The following is a 20,420-nucleotide window of genomic DNA, read 5'->3' as shown; positions in this document are numbered from 1 at the left end:
CCCCCCCCTTTAGTGTAAAATTCACAAAATCAGATCTTAGAGCTCTAAGTTGAAACCATTGTTTCATACCTGAGCTATTTGGTCTTGATTAGCACTCGGGGACCCTCCGTAAGTCTTCTTTCGCTCTTTTATTCGCTTTTCAAGTCCGAAAGTCAACGTTTTGTTGACTTTCTGCATTGACCAGCTTTTGGTCAATGTGAAGTTCATGGAACTTCATAACGTGAGCGTGATCACGATGGTTATGGTCCATAGTGACCATACCTACTGATTACCACGTTATCTAGGCTCAGTGACGAGTCGTAGTTTTGGCCAAAATGCGCATTCTTGCGTATTTTGTAACCAAACTACTCGTGGGCATCAAAGCCGTTTGTTTTGATGCCAAACCTGTTTCTAAACTTAGTTAAGCATGTTCTAACATGCTTAGCTCGTCACTTTTAGTTTAGTGCTTATATAGGGTCGTAAGGTAAGCGATTTAAACCATCGCTTATACTTTCGAACCCGACCCATTTGGTCGGTCATTAGGACCCGACCAAACACATTTGGTGACCATAGCTATAACCTTCCGAGGTTATACCGTGTGGTCACAATGTTAGGCGTTCCGAACGCGTTCTACGCGAACGACGCGTTAGGGTAGCATAAGCTACCTAAACGGGTCGTGATGGACCGTAAGCACTTAGATTAGGTTTCATTTTAGTATGTAGGCTTTGCTAAGCCATATTACACGAGTCTCCATACTCGTTTGGTTTACGAACCCGCGTACTGTCCGATCCTTCCGATTTGGTCCGGTATATTAACATAAGCTACCTATTAGGTGCCGTTGATATTCCGTGATTTTTAGCATTATCCGGTTATTATACAAGAACTCCAAAGCAATCTCAGGTGAGTACATTGAACCCCATCTTTTACATGTTTTCGAGGAGTCAATGTGAGTACATTGAACCCCTCTTTTACTGTTTTCTGAACTGTTTTGGGGTGAAGCATGTGTACCTATCTGTTATTTTCATGATTTCAAAGTATAATTGATTATACATGTTAGTATTTATCTTTTGACAAACTAAATGACTATCTATGGTTTAAACACTGATTTCTCAAAGATTACCAAAGTAATTGTTGGAATAGTACTTATTTTGTTCACCAGACCGATTGGTAGTATGATATAGCGCTATAGGACTAGACACCCCATTCCTGTTGTCATGGAATGTCTGAAACCAATTCGTTTCTCCATCCAAATAGGGATTTCCTTTGTGGTATCCCTATAGTCTCAAAGGTGTAGTTTGATGCACCAGGTCTGAATGAATTCTTAAATCGCACCTTTAAAGTATAGTTTGATATACTCTCATGTGTGGTGTTGTACAGAACCAACATATATTTTGTAATCATCCAAAGCATATTTTGATATGTTATTTACAAACCAAGACATAGTTTAATATGTTATTTATCACATCCAAAGCATATTCTGATATGTTACTTACAAAACTAAAGCATAGTTTAATGTGTTATTTATAAATCCAAGGTATACCTGTAATATACTACTGAAAACTATTATTTTGAACAACTAAAGTATATTTAATATACTATCTATCAAACGATTTGGTTTTGGTTAGTGTTTAGATAACAGAACGAGTGTAATGTGATGAAAACATGGTAGATACGCCGCTGGTACTTCTTATATATAAGTGTTTTCATTGCATTACATACCGTGGCGTTATTTAGTACACTTGGGTTAACAATATTGGAACTGAAATATATTTTAATATATTACTTATTCAACTTTCTTAAAACCAAGGTATATTTTATATATACCATAAACGTTTTATTAAAACATTGTTTTTCAAAAAACTTAACTTATACAAACTCATTTTACATGGTTATTCAGTTAACCATACATTATTCTCTTATTTATACATATCATCTGATCCTATCGTTTTTCAAATGATTTACAAGACAAAGCAAAAATATGAGGTTCATGACTAAACATTTTCTCAAACTCAAGTCATGAACTCCGTTTTCACAAAACCTATGTATCTCACAGGCATTTTTATGCTGACGTACCTATTTTTACACATGTTTCAGGTGCTGTCTTGAGATGATTGTTGATGCATGCTACATTTAGGATGGACTCGTGCCTTAGCAACTTTAAAACTTGGAAGATCATAGTTGTACTTATGTGATTGTAATAGAACAACGAGTTCATTTAATCAATAAAACAATATTTAAATTTCCATGTGTTATGAAACAATGATTCTGTTACAACACTCCCCGACGTTTCCGCCACGTTTTGTTGTTACACGTGGTCGGGGTGTGACACTGGATGTGTTTGCAAAGTGTATGATCATGAGAGCAAAAGTTCATGTATCAATTCACATCAAGCCAATAAGTTATAATTCTCCCCATATAGTTGGTTTTTGGTCAGGAACCAAAGATGTCTCATCAAAGGTTATGGTTGTGCGACATATATTAAAACTCACCGCACAAAGATGGGACTTCTAAAAGGTTTGAGAATATGTTGGGTATAAACAATCATCTGTGATTGAATACTTAAAGCCATTAGTGAGAAATTCGTTTATGGCTCATTGGTTTTCACTTTAGTGAATGAATGTTCCCAACATTAGGGGGAGATAACAAGCAGTTGGAAAGTGAAAAGTGAAATGAATTATCATGTCATCTTGATCCTCAGACTATAAACTATGAACTAGAAGGTTAAAGTATAATTCATTTACCAGTATTAAAGAACAAATTACCAGACAAGTTCACTGACCTAAATAGAGTGACTAAGTAAGTCACATAATCAACTGCTTATGCTCCAGTTATATTTGTGTCCCAAAAGGACACCACATATTTTCTAATGAGTCTATTACGCGCCTGAAGCGTGAAGCATGGTAGACTAGTCGATTATAGTAATACAATTCCTCGAAAGTTGGAGCAACTAAGTAAGATGGTCAAGTCGAGGTGATATTAAAAAGGTCTCTTGAAGAGACAATAGACATGATGGTTCAAGAAGAACCTCAGGTACCTGGAAATAAAGAGATCTCGATAAGTTGTATCATGTCTAACATATGTATGGAATCGAAATAAAAATCGACGTCGTTATACTTTTGTATATAATGAATCGCTTAAAATGATCAAATGATAAGGATCAAGATTTAAGATCTGCCTATGAATGAATATTAAGAAATGATTGGCCAAAATAGAAATACGCAAAATAAGGCAGAGTTTAGTTCTCTAAATGAAATGGAAAGTTTCTGGACCAACAGTCCATAATGTTGGATACAAAAGTGTCTTTTATACGAATCATGTGAAAATCAAATTATATGATATAAGTCAAAATTGGTGGCACAAGAATTTTTCACAAAGACCTATAATTGATTATGAGAAAACGTATTCTCCAGTGGTGGATGCATTGACTTTCCAATATCTTTTTAGTCTGGTAATATATAAAAGAGAATTGACATGCGTCTTAGGAAAGTTATGTATCACTTGATACTAAGTCATATAAATAAGTTTTCAAGAATATTATGATTATTATTCAGATCCGAATACATATACTTGTTGTATATGTTATTGAATTGAATATAACTGGAACTCCCCATGAGTATCCTAAAGCATTTGAGTGCTTAAGAGGTTAATTGAAACACCTTATGGATGTAATTATAGTGCACCAATACTCCAATAAACATACATAGAAAATGTGTACCTGGTTATTATGAAATCTCAATGTACACAGTGTACAAACATGGTACATTATGGTTTTTGGAGATAAAAGCAAGTATTCTTGATATTTTTGCATATGATATAGATATCTATGTGTTAAAAGGACAAGTTTATACAGCAAAACTTCTAAGATTAAAAGCACATGCATATTTGGATATGTATGGACTAAAATAGTTAAATTGAGTGTTATACAACTCGAGATATTCGCACAAAGAGGGATATAAGTTTGATTAAATTAGCCATGTTCTATGAACATTCTACTTTTAAAAATTCACTATAATCGCAATTTACAATAATGATGTCTAGGCATCATTGAGGGAAATTGTCGAGCTTTTAGAGGGAGAATTTTTGAATGACCTTGGCACGGTCTAATTATTACTCGAACTGCAGTTCGAGTATATATGTAATTATATTTTACTAATCCCTCTAGTATATCTAGAAGATGATGATTGGATATTTTAGTATGGACATAGTTGAACCTTAAAGTATGTTAAAGGTTGTTAGGTCATTTGCTATAAGAAATGCATATTATATCTCTTACCAAAGTAGAGATTCTTATCCTAGAAGTACCATCGTTAAATGCATAAGTGCATTAATATGTTTTGCTAGCTATGTATGGTTATAATATCTTTCACTTGACCATATTGTCATGATATAACCTTTGTCAAGCAAAGAGACATTGGAATGAGTTCAAAGAAATATTTTCAGGTATAAACGATATTTGATTATATATTACTAACCTACCAAAACAAGTTTTGTTAGCTTTGTAAATGCAGGGAATGTAACAACATATAGTTGTGGTTCATATGGTATTTGTTTACATAAAGCACTAGAAATCTCATATAAAGACCATATAACATTGATCAACACAAAGGACTATACATATCAAGGAATGAAGTGGCAAAATATTAACTAAAAGATCTACGCAGAAGGCTTAAACGATACATAATGAAATCAGGGGGAGTATTACAAGTCACACTCTTATATACCACCAAGATTTTTGAATATACTCGAGACTTTATTAAAGACAATCAAGTCGAGATGAGATATGTCCAATCCAGCAACAATTCATCCGATCTTTTCACAAAAGCACTACCTACAACAACTTTTAGGAAACACGTTCATGACATTGGCATGCGTCACGTATGGAGAATATGATGCCTTACAAATTGCAACTTGAGGGGGAGCTATAGACTGCACTCTTTTTCTCTTAGCTAAGGTTTTTTCCCACTGGGTTTTTCTTTAGCAAGGTTTATAATGAGGCAGTACTTAATTACCCCAAAGTTTGCAAAGTGTCATCCAAGGGGGAGTGTTATGAATAATTCAGTGGATGACAAAATAGTTGCATAGTAAAAGCGCACAGTAAAGGAAATTATTCATTCGAATTATTGACGCACAGTACAACATAGTTTCTTTCTTCTGTCTATATAAACTCATGTAATATTATAGTTTTGAGATACCAAGAAATATATATATAAGAAATCCTTTGAAAATTCTCTTTACTTATCTTCTATATTATTCAGCTTTTAGGCTAGTTTTATAACACATAAAATGTTTTTTATAAAGAAAATAAAGAAACAAGTTACCCGTTTGCAAAGTCTTTAGGGACCCATCCAGAAAGATTGCCTGATTTTACGAGAGCTATTTTCCATGATTCAACTTTGTTCTTATGCACACACTCGTGTTTGGTAAATGCTTCTCCATATTTCCCATTTTGTTTTCTCACATCCGATGGATCGATGTCATAAAATATGGGCATAACGATCTGCCCTTTGTTTTCCATGCACTCTACAATATGCGCAAGCTCGTCCAAGCACCAAGATGAATCTGCATAGCTTTTAGAGAATACAATAACGGCAATCCGTGATTCTTGGATAGCCTTCAAGAGGGCTGGACCAATTGACTCACCCCTAGCAAGTGTTTCGTCGTCCTTGTACGTATGGATTCCTTGTTGTTGAAGAGCCGTGTAGAGATGATCCACAAAGCTCTTGCGAGTGTCTTCTCCTCTAAAACTTAAAAATACGTCATGATCCCATGATTGAGAACTAGAGGCAGAAATGAAGTCAGAAGAGGACGATGACGATGCCATTGATCAGTGGATCGAATTTGTTTGGAATTAGTAAAAAATGAAACAAGCAGTGAAAATCAGGTCCAAATAGCAAGTGGTGTTTTTTAGATGCATAATATATATGGAGTTAATTACACAAATGGGTCCTGTGGTTTATACATAATTTCGCCTTTGGGTACTAACTTCTTTTTTTAACAGGTTTAGGTTCTATGGTTTCAATTTTGTAACACCTTTGGGTACTAACACTAAAATTAGTTAATTAATGACTAAAATACCCTTGCATTTTTTTAAGTATATCAATGTAACACATTTGGGTACTAACACCTAAATTTATTTAAGTTTAAATCAATTTGGGTACATAAAATCTACTTGTTACACCAGTATTTTTTTAAATAGATTTTTTAAATAAAATCTACTAGCTATATAGTTTTATGTAAATTAAATTTTCGTTATCAATTTTGGATTGAAATGATTGATAATAATAAATATCTTTCATGTAAAAAAATTTAAGCCTTTTTTTAACTCGTTTTTTTTGTTCATTTACATTTTACTATTTTAGAAAGATATTTAATTTACATAAAACTACATAGCTAGGTATTTTAGATAAAACTATATAGCTAGGTATTTTAGATAAAACTAAAAAAAATTAAGCCTTTTTTTAACTCGTTTTTTTTTTTTGTAAAATAGATATTTAATTTACATAAAACTATATAGCTAGTAGATTTTACTGGTGCAACTAGTAGATTTTATGTAAATTAAATATCTTTCTAAAATAGTAAAATGTAAATGAACAAAAAACGAGTTAAAAATGGCTTTTTTTTACATGAAAGATATTTATTATTATTATTATTATTATTATTATTATTATTATTATTATTATCAATCATATATATCCAAAATTCAAAACAAGTAAGGTTTACATTATTTAAAACTAGTAAGAAATTTAATTTACATAAAACTACATAGCTAGTAGGTTTTATTTAAAAAAATATACTGGTGTAACAAGCAGATTTTATGTTAAATAAGAAATTTAATAAAAATATAAAAATAAAAAAAATAAATAGACTTTATGTTAATTATGAGATATATAAAAAGATGAAAAAAAATAAATAGATTTTGTAAAATTGATTTAAACTTAAATAAAATTAGGTGTTAGTACTCAAATGTGTTACATTGATAAACTTAAAAAAATGCAAGGGTATTTTAGTCATTAATTAACTAATTTTGGTGTTAGTACCCAAAGGTGTTACAAAATTGAAACCATAGAACCTAAATATGTTAAAATAAAAAGTTAGTACCCAAAGGCGAAATTAGGTATAAAACACAGGACCCATTTGTGTAATTAACTCATATATATGAGAATGAGAATTCCCCCTTTCATGAAAAGGCATATGCAGGAAACTTCATTATACTTTCAATAATGCTAGCATTTATTGTTTTCTTGTTGCATTATATATTTTCTTATATAAAAAATTAAAGGATTAAGATATTACTAATGCTTATTTATATATCATTGTTGATGGCGTCCCCATCACACTTAGACCATGCGTAGTGGTATAGAAAAATAATTCCCCCACCATAGGGCATTATTCGACACGTGTCATCCCAGTCAGCATGGGGCGTTATTGCGAAAGTGGTGTAGTGGGAATAATACCTAATAATGCCCCTTTCAATCATTAAACAAAAAAAAAAAAAAGCAAAGAGATGGTGATTGACTGGTCAAACTTGGACACATGCAAAAGTGGAAGTTGTCAGACCATGCTCAACATTGATTGGTTAAGCAAATCATGTACACAGCGTTATAAATAAAACGCCGGAAACCAATTTTTGAATTTTTTTTTTAAAAAAAATGCCCCCATGTAATGGGGGGAGGGGCGTTTTTAGGCGCTTTTTTTTTCAATTTTTTTTTAAAAACGCCCCACTACGGGTGGCCTTACTGTCTATCATTCACATTGGATTACTTTATTTTTCTTTGTATTTTATATTAACGGTAAATAAATTTGGATCACTAATGGACAACTTGAGTATTATCGTGTCATGAGCGGAACTATCCGATCATATCCATCTCCACTAGGCTATAATGTCTGTATACCAATTCAGATCCATATCCACTAGGCTATAACGCCTGTACACCAATTCAGGATTTTGAAATCAAATCCAGAACCTCATGGCCCTAAGCCTTATCCCATCCCTAAGATGCTATTAGGCTATAATGTCGTATGCCCCCTAAATTAGTATTCTCGAAGTTGTATGAACCAATTATGATATAGTTATGTCTGAAATCAGGAATTATCTTCGAATCAGTTATTCAAATTTGAACCTTAAACCACTAACATTCTTATGCACATCCAATTTAAAGGTCTGTCTTTCCATGTAATGCCAAATACATCCTACGTATTAATTTAAGTAATTTCTAAATCAATTTGACAATGGTACAATGTCATCAACCTTTTTATATCTTAATTCACTATGCATATAACATTAACACATAAAGGCGAATTTCGATATGAATTGCTTAAACATAATAAAACACGAAAGAATAATCACAATAGCTAAATATACCATCTCCATCACCCCTACTCCCTCTCTCATTGTCAATGTCACCTTCATCACCCCATCTCCACCGTCACCATCATCGTTATTAACCCATAAATAATAACGAGTTCATTATGTGTTATTCTAAATTTTTAGGATAATCACATACGTTCGTTCTTTTGGATTCTCTCTATCCTACTCGTACATTACTTGCAAGAAATCTCCATACGCAACCACTTGTAATCTCAAGACTTCGTCAATTCCACTCTCGGTTTTCGTGGAACTCTACGCAAAACTGTGAGTATACTCGAATTCCCCTCTTTATGTTTACCACTTTGTGGGGTGTAACATGTTTACTTACTAAAACTTACACATGAACATTTTACTTAATTGCACAAACATTCCTATAACATGCTTGTATACGTGATTGCTTGATACTTTAAACTTGGGTTGAGGACATCTTGTGTTAGACTTATCATTAACTTCGTACGAGCCTATCCGTGACATATATAGCGCTAGAGGATTAACGCACCGCCCGTAGACTTGTGCTTATGTCATGAACATATTGCGTTTCATCATTGGTTTGATATGTTCGACACATGCCGACTTTAATGTTTATCTTGAATCACATGCTAGCTATGAGGGAACGTTTAAACTTAACTTTATATGCTATGTATGTATCAAACTTGTATACTCGCCTTTGTTTTTACATTGAACTTTATTTTAAACATGTTACAGGTTGAAGATGATGATTGATATGAAATGAAGTAGCGATGATACCTAGAAACACATTTAGACGTGTTAGGTTTAATTTGTTTTGATGTTTTTATGTTTGAACATGTCGTATTTGGATTTTATGTAATGTTTGACAATTTGAAATTTATGAAATGAAATGGGTTTATTTAATATTGTCACAATTAGTGTTATGAAGTCTCTTGCAATCTCGTTTTCGTCTCATCCCGATGTTTCCGCCATCAGTTGGGGTGTGACACCAGCTCATGGTGATCATTCGGTCATCCTTCCATTACCTGTTCAACCAAGGTTTTGTTACAGTCCAGCGGCGGTGATTGATAAAAGGATAGTAAAAAGGAACAATCTGATGAGTATGGATGTGTTGATTAAGTGGAATGACTTACCGGTTACTGATGCTTCGTGGGAGAATTTGGAAGAGATGAAGATTTGATTTCCAGAGTTTAAGTTTTACTATTGATTTTGGAGTCAAAATCTGTTGAAGGGAAGGGTATTGATACGGGATTAATAAGTGAGGGGTCTGAATTGTAATAATGAATAGTTGAGGGACGAGTTATGTCTAAAATGATGTTAGGTAGTTAATAGTTAGTTAATGATGGTTGTACTTAAACAGAAGTTGTTAATGAAAGTAGTTAGTGTTGAGTGAGCTAATCTTCTTGTCTTCTCTCTCTAATCTCCCTCTAAAACAGTTCGTATCAACAACATTGTTGCTTCTTGCTTTGAAAACTCCGACCAAGAGGAATAAATGACGCCTCACCTGTCTAATGCGTTCACTGCCTTCCATTGCGATAAGCTTGTTTTGTAAATGTCTTGTCTCATCTCACTCATTTATCGGTTTCAAAAACGTAAGGGGTGCAATAAAGTTTACGCGAGGCCCTTAAAATTTCCGCGTTAGTGTAGCACCAAAAAAGTTATTTTAAAGGGAGCGCACGCACCCCCTGGTAAAAGAATGGGTCCGCCCCTCCATCTAGCTACACATATAACATGAGACCATTCGTTGTGGATGGGCATGAAAATGAGGGGTTATACGACATGTGACAACTAGCGTGGTGCATAAAAAGGAGAAGTGGAACGGGGCGTGGAAAGTGACGTTTTTATTAAAAAAGAGAGAGAGAGAGAGAGAGAGAAAGATGCCCGGATAGTCCCTGTGGTTTGCTCCATTTTCACCTTTAGTCCTTAACTTTCTAAAATTACAGCTATAGTCCCAAACTTTTGCAATTTCGTTCCCAGATAGTCTCTAGCGTGGATAGGGGTTAGTTTTTTTGTGTTAAGTGTACGTGAAATTACTAAAATAGGCTTAATATTAAACAAATATCTCCAGCAAATCGCCGACAACATGCGACATGTGTGTGAGATCAGATTGGAGAAAAAAGGTGATGGTGCGGTGGTTCGGAGTGAAGGGTGGGGTGGTTAATAGTGAACAGGTGGGGGTTGTTGTCGGAATAACAAGGTGGCGACGATTTTGGCTAAAAGAAAAGGGTGCAATGGTCACCGGAATAACGTGGTGGCGGCGGTTCGGAGTGAATGGTGGGGTGCGGTGGTTTAATGGTGATGCTGGTTACTAGGGTCACCAGATCTTTCATGGTTTGGAGAGAAATTGGGCAGATGAAGTGGTACTTGACCACCATCTCCGGTAATTAGTAACAGAAGTGGAGGTAGTGATGATGATGGGAGGATGGAACGGGGCTGGTGATGCCCGAATGATGGCGGTCTGCTGCCACCTACCTCTGGTGAATATTCTTTTTTAGACGATGGGTGGGGGAGGGGTGGTATGGGCCCACTTGAAATTTTAAATAATATATTTTATTTTTGTAATGTTTTAATTTTTTTAATATTAAGGGCATTTTAATCATTTCACACCCATTTAACACAAAAAACTAACCCTCATCCACGTTAGGGATTATCCGGGAACGAAACTACAAAAGGGGACCATAGCTGAAATTTTAGAGAGTTAGGACTAAAGATGAAAATGGAGCAAACCACAAGGACTATTCGGACATTTTTCTCAAAAAAAAAAAGTAAACATTAACCAATCAAAACCAACCTAAAATCTACCCACCAATGAAGCGGCGCCACCTCACCCAAACATTTACCCCACGTCGAAGGAGATACTTAAGACCGTGGGGTATGGTGGGGCTTGGGTTGGGGGCATGAGTTGACACGTGGAGTTCGAGCCCCCCACCGATGAGCGACGTGTCCGTGGGGTATGGCGGGGCTTTGGTTGGGGCGTGGCTTGACAGTTTATTAAAAAAAACAAATAGGACATGGCCAACAAAGCGAATATGAGCCCGTCACATAGGATTGCTAGCCCGCCCCACACCCCAACCCAAGCCCCTGAGATGGTGGCTTATACGTTTTCAGCCAACCCACGCCCCAACCCAAGCCTTATACCCCATAGTCTAAGCCCCAACCAGAACGCCGTGATCCACGCCCACACCATATGGTTTAACAATCTCTGTGTACACACATATAGATAGGCGTGCCCAAGAGAGTGGGCGCGTGATAATATATATTCACACACACGGCGGTATCATCGAACTATCACTAGTCACTCTCAACTCACTGGTCACCACCATCGTCATCGGTTTTCATCACCAACAATTTCATCAACTCTAATCGAAGATCCAACAATCACCAAAATGTGGAAACCCCTGATCACATACAACTCTTCAACCGATTCATCATCTTCACAATTCAACTCCTTCATCACCACCACTCCCTCACTCTCAACATCATCTTCACCATTCACTCGCTGCACCGGTCTCAACCTTTTAGTCAAAGCAATCCACCAAATCACAGCCGGATCAGTCATCGGAGTCCCCTACTTTCAGAAGCGAATCATCACCAGACGACGAAGACCTCTTCACTTCGCCAATCTCATTCTCACCACCACATCTAGATCCTCACCAAAACCTAAACCTAAATCGAAAGGTAAGAGACAGAGGAGGAGTAGAGTTAATACTTCAATGCCGTTGATTCGTAAGCGACGATCGGAGAGATCTGTTTTGATTGCCGGTGAATGATTCTGGTTCTCGATCGTAATTTACTGTTTGATATTACAGATCTGCTCTACTGCATTAACAGATCGTTATTAGTTTATTACTACCTCATGATCAATGTAAAAATCGAGGGTTTTTGTAAATTGGGCTTTTTTTTTTACCTCGATGATGCTTTGCAATATGTAGTAGTGCTGTGGAAATTGCTCTACGCTCGATTGAAAAAACGAGTCAAGCATGGGCAAAGGTATGCTCGTGAACAGCTCTAGAAATATGTACAGATTTCATTTACGCTATGTTTGTATTTGATTTTCCTGAGGAAATTTAATTCTATACAATTGATTTTATCATGGTTGTAAAAGTCCCGATTAGTCGCCAATTAATCGCTATCACTCAGTAATTTTTGTCTAATCGGCCAATTAATGGCCAACATTGGTCAAATCCAGTCCAAATTGGCTAAAAGTCAGTGGCTGTATAGCGATCTGGTTAGATTCTTGACCAAAACCTGTAAATTCCGGCAATGTACTTGAAAATATGGGTCGATGAAATGTTAAAAAATGTTTACTTAAAAAATACATATAAAAAATGTGTGTGTATACATATAAAACTAAAAATTTCGTATAAAATTCCAATCCCGATTAATCGCTAGTCGGTACCCCACCGGCCGACTAGCGCCTGGCGATTCTTACAATTTTTATAATTACTGATCGGAATTTGAGAAAAGCTAGTCGTGATTTGGAATGGGATTTCATGTATGTTTTGATGGTTTATAAGGAGAATGAATGTCGTTTTTACATTGCATGAATGGATTTTTAACTTATTTGATGATGATCACTTTTGTTATGGATCTTTGAATCATTGCTTGATAGTTGCTTTTAAACAGACTCTGAAAGTGAAGTCAGAACACTTGCATTTGAGTGAAAATAGTGATGAGAAATAGTTTAGTTTGGCTGCTATACTATGGTTGTTTCTTGGATGGATGTATCTTTCATCTTACACATTGTCTCTTTTTGCATTTTCAACAAATGTATTGGCTTTCAAGATCAAATGTTTGGCATATCGGTTTACAGGTTAACGGCCTTTGTTGCATGTCAATCCGTTTATCTATTGTAGACCAGCCTTTCAGTTTTAATAATCTAAGTTATGATTGTGTTTCTTGAAAGCCTTTGTTTTATATTACTTTATGAATCCTATCGTCACCGCTAACCAATGGGATCAGGTAAAACAATGCTTGCATCGTGCAAGTGCCGCTGAAACCAGTGAAAGTCGGATTCAAATATGCTTACTAGTGCGCCATCTTGAGGTTCAAACTTGCAATCTTACATGATGCTGGTTTCTACTTTCATTCTATAAAACAAGACAAAATGGTAAGGAAAAAAGAGCCTTATTATGAAGCCTCTTGAATCTAAATGAGAGGTTTGTAGTGAAAAACTGGCAATTTATTTTGCAGCATATACAATAATAATATACTTGGTTAAGGACTTAAGGACACACGAGTGTCCTCAAATGGAGGGTTCAAATCCCGTATAGGTGGTTATTAAGAGTAGTTTAGGATCAACCGTTCTAAAAATATGGTTTTATGTGTGTCATTTTGAATTAAAATAAAATATTTTGATTTAGTCACGGATATTAAGAGTAGTTAATTTTAATCCCAAAACCGGTTATTAACCGATATAACATTAACCGGTTAGTAGTTAATTTTAATCGCTAGTTAGTAACAAGTTATAGATATTTAGTATAGGAACCCGTTATTAACCAGTTTTTAAGTTAAGTGGTAGACCGGTTAACCGAAAAATTCAAAAAAAAAAAAAAGCAATTAACTGGTTAAAGTGATTAACCGGACCAGTTAAAACAATAAACGGTTAAAGCATTAACAGGTTAAAGTAAAAAAAGCGAAAATTAACTGCCATAACTGGTTAACCGAACCGGTTATGGAAATTAACCGACTTGTGCACCTCTATATGTGAGCATTCAAAGGTTGTTTGTAGTTAATTTACGCCCCCATGCCAAATCAGCATGAGGGCGTTAAACACCACCCCCTTCCGCCATTCTATTAATGGGCACCAAGCCCTTGATTGAGAGATGGAGTCCACCCATTTTGACTATTTATTTTTTCTTTTGTTTAATTTTTAGTTAAATCACCACATCCAGTTATTGTGTAGCTTAGTTGTTGCCCAACTGCCTGCGTGGCACTGTTTGACAGTGATGTGGCGGTAATTTTGTTATTCCAGTACACTTAGGGGTTGTTTGGTAGTTTTTTAATGATTCTATTAAGATGCTACCTCTGAATCGGTAAGAGATAGAACCTGTTTGGCTCACTTAAAGATACATCTTAATGGTTTATGAAGCCTCTTAATAAGTAAGTTTTAGAAACATAGTGACTAATTCAGATGCTACCTCTTCTTAATTAGTGAGGCCTCTTAATAACTTAAAACAACATTAATTAACAACCCTAAGAAAAATCTAATAATAATTTTTAATTTTCAACCCTAATCTAAGTTGATTTGCCGTTTCTCATAGTCATATTCTCTAGGTTGATTTGTTTAAAAACTTGTATATATTATATTTAATTCATAACATATAAAATAACAAAAATGTTAAGCCATTTTACAATCTAATTATCTAACTATCCCAAATACCCAAATATTCCCTAAAATATGTGATACATTGTTAAAGCCAAAGCCTTTAGACCATGTGTAGTGGTTAAACAATATAACGCCCCCACCATGGGGCGTTTTACGCCATGTGGCAGCCCAGTCAGCAAGAGGCATTATTGGGCGTTTTTACAAAATGGGTGTAGTGGGGATGTGGGGTATTATGTTAAATGAGATGTAAAATAATTAAATAAAAAAAAACCTCAAAAAATTCTTATTGGATAACATATAAATGAGATGGAAGATGATTGGAGAAGAGGATTGGGGCAAGGCGTTTTAAAAATAACGCTGAATCAAATTTTTTTTCAAAAAAAAAGGCCCTAAAACGTCCCATGTAATGGGTTCCGGACGTTTTGGGGCGTTATTTTTGAATTTTTTTTTAAAAAAAGGCCCCACTACAGGTGGTCTTAGAAGCATATAAGGTTTAAAGATTATGAATTCAAATCTATAAGTAACATGTTAAAGAAACTCGTCGTTCTAAAAAAATTCTCTAAATTATAAAACATATATAAATATAATTACCAAAATCTTGTGTATAGTCAATTTAAAAAATATAAAACATTTAGTTATATTATTTAGTAAGAGGTTCATTTGAGAAAAAAAAGAACAAATTAATGGTACAATTGTAAAATATTAAATAATTTTTCTCTCATCTACTGTATTATTATTTTTTACTAATTAATCAGTCATAAATACTATCATCCTCCACATTAAAAAAAATTTGTCTACACACTTCAAAAGTTATTCTATACATTTCGAGATTTATCATACACATATTGAAATTTAACCTACACAACTCGTAATTTATCCTACACACTAAATTAGTTTTTTTAAATATATTTTTTTAAAAATAAGTTACAAATTTAATGTAGTTAGCTATTAAAAAGAAATAGTACAAATTATAAATTATGCAAGTTTACCATTATAACATTACAATAATATTAAATACAAATATTGAATAAAATAAAATAAAACATTCTTATTGGGTAATATGTGAGTAAGATATAAAGTGGGCTTTAACATTGGAAATAAGAAATTATTAATACTAAACTATATGGCAAATTGGATTTAAATAATTAACTTCTCAATTTGGCCGATAATAATCACAACTCAGTTATTGCCAATAATAATCCAAACTGGTCTACTTTTGACTGATAATAGTCCGTCGTTAAAAATAGCTTAACGGAGTTAAGTTTTGTTCCGAATTACAAACCAACGTTTTAGGGATTTTGATTAGAACGAGGATGCGAGTCGATTTATGTAAAACTTACCTCGAAATAGTGCTCCAAACGACTTGATTTTTTAATTGGAAGTTTAAACACCCGAATCGAAGCACCATTTTCGTCGTTTTGTGCAGTATTTCGAGGTAAATTTTACATCAATCAACTCGTATCCTTGTTCTAATCAAAAGCGCTAAAAATCGGTTTGTAATTCGGAAAAAAAACTTAACTCCCTTAAGCTATTAAGTACAACAATCCAAAATTATTCATAATAAATCATAATTAAGTTAAAACAACCATATTAACTTGTTAAATAGAGATTACAGATGCCAATGATAGTTATCATGACACGTTAACATTAAATGCAACATATGTGACAACTTTTATATATCCCTAGTAATTTAATTTAAAAAAACCATAAATATATGCACCACATGAATAGGGTTAGAAGGGATGTCATGTCCAAGTGAAATGTTCAATATTTATGATCCCATTTTCTCTCTTTTTTAAGATTAAAAATAGCCACAAATAAAGTTAGTTTATACTAAAAATAGATCTAATAGCAACTTTACTACTAGAACTACACACTAGACTCATAAAAACAAATCAATAACATTTTAACTTGTTGAGTTCAAAGAAGATCCAATATGGGTGATAAGGCTGCAGAAGGAATGTTAACCATAGCCGACAAGGCTCCGGTTACTTCCGAGAGAAAAATTCGAGCCGACCTCGACAACAAGCTTCCTAAACCATGTATGTTGCACCATGATCCATACACACATTTGAATTCATGTTAGGGGTTTTAAACACATTGTTTATATTTTGTTGAGATGCAAGTTTAAATCTTGAAAATGTTTTCGGGTGCAAAATCGATATAGAAAGTGTTTTGGGATGTGATTTTGTTGATTTTATCTGTCGTATGTTTTAGATATGGCGCGAGGGGTGACTGCACCTGATACTGATAACCCGAACGGGACAATGGGACATAAGCATCACAATATGTCCGTTCTTCAACAACACGTTTCGTTTTTCGATCAAGATGACAATGGGATTATCTTCCCTTGGGAGACTTTTAAAGGCAAGTTGTGTGTAATGACACTAATAATATCATGTTTACGACTTTGAATTAACGTCATATTTTTTGTTAATTGATCTATGTAGGATTTTGTGACCTCGGATTTAATGTTGTTGCTGCTTTTGTCTTCATGGTACTTATCCATGGCGCCATGAGTTACGTCACTTTGCCTGTAAGTTGCTAGTGAGACTGCGATTACCAATACCTGTCACAGTGTCATCCCTAAATGTTAAATATTTAAAAAGCATCATATTATTTTAAATGAAACCTTTGAACTAAACTGGCAAAATGACCCAAACCAAATGAACTAAAATGGCATTTAACTCTATTTTAAATATTGTTTTTGTGTTCTAACTTAATTTATGTGTGAATGTTGTGGTAGACTTGGTTGCCATCACCTTTCTTCCCCATATACATAGAAAACATACACAGGGCCAAGCATGGTAGTGATTCGTCAACTTACGACACAGAAGGAAGGTGAGAAAACCTCGTTTTCGTATGTTCTTTTAGCGTATACGTCATGCGAATACAATTGTTGATTGCGCGTGTTATCGTTACTTATTGATATTTTTCTTTTTGCTATAAACTTATTTCTGTCATATGATACATGACTTCATGTCATATTGTCATTGAAGGTTTATCCCAGCAAACCTTGAGAACATGTTTAGCAAATATGCTCTAACGGTGCCCGATAAGCTCTCGTTTAAAGAACTTTGGCATATGACTGATTCAACTCGCAACGCCTTTGATTTCTTTGGCTGGTAATTTTCTCTCCTCATGATTTTCTTTACTTGATGACTAAAGTGATGGATTGGGTAACAACTCAAACGAGTTGTTTTGGAAAGTATAAATTTGGTTCGAGTCAAAACAAGTCATCGTTAAGCGTTTAGCTTAGAGGTGTTTGACCTGAACTGGGACTTTAATATGGTTGAGTATGCTTTTGATCAAGTCTGTCACAAGTGGGACGAGTCACGTTGGGTGACGGGTCAAAAAGGGTTCAAGTTAAAGGGGGCCAACATAGGTCTAAGCAAATGTGTTCGGATAAAAACGGGCCGTTATAAGATATATAAATTTCCTTAAGGTCAAAGTCATTTGAGTTTTTTAAGTATTAAAATAGGTTCACCTACTATATGATTTTTATGGTGGCTAGTGGCGACAACCGGTGATGGCGTCGCAATGGTGGTGCTTACACATCTTGGACCCATTTTAAGTTCACATGTCTTATAAGGGTGACCCGTTTTGACTCTTTGCATAATTTGAGTGGACCCAGGCTGTCTTGTCTAATATTTTAATTAACCCAAATGAACGAATGAGTAAAAAAAATTAAGCCAAATCAATCTATTTGAAGAATGAGCTATGATTGACGCCCTTTAATATCCATGTGTATTATGACGTATATATAGGACCGTAAGCAAGTTGGAATGGGGGGTTCTTTACGTGCTTGCAAAGGACTCGGATGGGTTCCTATCGAAAGAATCAGTAAGGCGTTGCTTTGATGGAAGCTTGTTCGAGCATTGTGCAAAGATGCAAAAGGGGGATGTGAATAAGATGGGATGAATGTTCATGTAACCTGGGACGCAAGCTACCTAGCTAGCAACAATATAGTATTTATTGTACCATTGTCTTTTCCAATATATTGCATTGAGATACTATGGTATGATTTGTTCTATTTACTTTGGTAAAGGAGACATGCTTAGGGTACTATTTCTTTAATAGGGTTGCGAGTTTGGTGATTTTCTATTTGATGTCTTTGTATTTTGTAGCTTCTCGTTATTTATTTATTTATTTAACCTTTTTTTTTTCTGGAAGAAAAGTCGATCCACCATAACACATAATCGGACCGAGTAACTATTTAGTCAAAAAAAAAAAAAGTTGAGAGAATGGATTTAGGACATGATGGGACTTTTGAATGTGTATTGTTTGGTTATTACGGCTTGAAATATATAAATTAGCTTTAAGCTAGTTTTAGATATAGTGATAAGTTTGTTGCAGCGATGATGTCTTAGTTGTTTATACTTTATAGATGGTGACACGTTATGTGATGAGTTAACCATATGTAAATGTGTATTTCGAAATATCTGATCTAACTTGGTGTAATCTATATAAGCATTGCGGTTACAGTGTACGATGATGACATTAATGTGTGGCGTCTGAACGTGACATTACGTGTTTTTTACTTTGTTATACACATTACGTTCGTGACATTAACGTCATTAGACATAGATAAAAAAAAGTATGTCTCGTTCGTTGCGGTGTACAATTGAAGGTACTTTAGACAGTTCTACGGTGTAAGTCGTAAAAGTAATTTAGATATTAACATGGTTTGTCATAGACAAAAAAAAATATAATAATGTGTTGTATGTTATGATGTAAAGTTGTAAAAGTAATTTAAATAAAATGAGATGTCAGGCTTAGTTCTATTGAGCCATACCGATTATTAGATTATTAGTGAGTAATTAAGTATTCATGATACGTCTGTTTTTCATCTCAGCCTTTCAATTATAAAGCTTAATTAATTAGGTTGGTGAACCAACATATGAATTTCTAGAAACTAAAACTACTTTAGGCATTCATTAACTTAGAATGATCATATATGATGATTAGAACTCATGAAGAATGATTGATTTTGATTATGTAGCTTAACAAAGGGTCTTGACCAAACCTAAGACAACCCGTAGTGGGAGGTTTTTTGGTGTTTTCCCCCCAAAAAAGCCCACTCACGCCATTTGACCGCCCCCATGGGTGTTTTACTTGAAAAAAATGGCTGGGGCGTTCCAAATAAAACGCCGGGTTGATAGCTGTTGGGCCAATGAAATTTTTTTGATGAGTTTTTTTATTTAAATTCAATTTCAATGTGTAATCATTGCAAGGAGCATGTGTTTCACTCACCACTACACTCATTTTTAACTTCAAGCCCTTTGCTGACTAGGAGCCACGTGTCGCTTCATGCCCAAGGGTGAGACATTTGTTTCACTCACGAGTCACCACTACACATGGTCTAACATAAAGTGATATTTTTTGTAAAGTTATGTTATAACCATAACTCATTGGTGAAATTAGGATATTATATTGAATCGATTTGGATGGTAATTTCAAGATTAAAATTACAAAACTGATCGATTTTTTTTATAAATATTAGCTAAAATTACCCAAAATGTTTCAAATGACTAACTAGGTTTAGGTAAAGTAAGTGTTAATGTTTGGGCAAAGTAAACCTCACGTCATTTATTGGCAAAACCATGAAGTAGTATAGTAAAGTTCATTAGATGAAAGTCATGACGTTTTAAAACTTAAACTCGAATCGAATCGAGCTTAAACGAGTTTGAGCTTTTATTAATGCTCATTTAATAAACGAGCTCAAGCTTGAGGCTGAGCCTCACATATTGAGCCAGCATGCGAGCCCAAACGTGT

At 34.5% G+C, this 20,420-nt stretch overlaps 2 protein-coding genes across 2 annotated transcripts; one reads left to right on the top strand and one right to left on the bottom strand.

The window, feature by feature from the left end:
- Positions 1–5,293: 5,293 nt before the first annotated feature.
- LOC118479289 (disease resistance protein RPV1-like) lies at positions 5,294–5,854 on the bottom strand. The gene has a single exon (XM_035975924.1). The coding sequence runs from the start codon at positions 5,798–5,800 to the stop codon at positions 5,294–5,296; it is 507 nt and encodes a 168-aa protein (XP_035831817.1). The 5' UTR covers positions 5,801–5,854.
- A 10,694-nt stretch (positions 5,855–16,548) lies between these two features.
- LOC110870915 (peroxygenase) lies at positions 16,549–18,566 on the top strand. Its single transcript, XM_022119980.2, has 6 exons — positions 16,549–16,687; positions 16,863–17,012; positions 17,096–17,181; positions 17,392–17,486; positions 17,645–17,770; positions 18,413–18,566. The coding sequence occupies exons 1-6, from the start codon at positions 16,582–16,584 to the stop codon at positions 18,564–18,566; spliced, it is 717 nt and encodes a 238-aa protein (XP_021975672.1). The 5' UTR covers positions 16,549–16,581.
- The last annotated feature ends 1,854 nt before the right edge of the window (positions 18,567–20,420 follow it).

Source organism: Helianthus annuus, chromosome 8, assembly GCF_002127325.2.
Source record: "Helianthus annuus cultivar XRQ/B chromosome 8, HanXRQr2.0-SUNRISE, whole genome shotgun sequence".
Lineage (NCBI taxonomy): Eukaryota > Viridiplantae > Streptophyta > Magnoliopsida > Asterales > Asteraceae > Helianthus > Helianthus annuus.
This window is presented reverse-complemented; position numbering and strand designations above follow the sequence as displayed.

Excerpts from the sequence above, each read along its gene's own strand:
- LOC118479289 (XM_035975924.1), bottom strand. The coding sequence starts at position 5,800 with ATGGCATCGTCATCGTCCTCTTCTGACTTCATTTCTGCCTCTAGTTCT.
- LOC110870915 (XM_022119980.2), top strand. The coding sequence starts at position 16,582 with ATGGGTGATAAGGCTGCAGAAGGAATGTTAACCATAGCCGACAAGGCT. Across the intron at positions 17,182-17,391 it reads TGAGTTACGTCACTTTGCCT|ACTTGGTTGCCATCACCTTT; the intron begins GTAAGTTGCTAG and ends ATGTTGTGGTAG. Across the intron at positions 17,487-17,644 it reads ACTTACGACACAGAAGGAAG|GTTTATCCCAGCAAACCTTG; the intron begins GTGAGAAAACCT and ends TTGTCATTGAAG.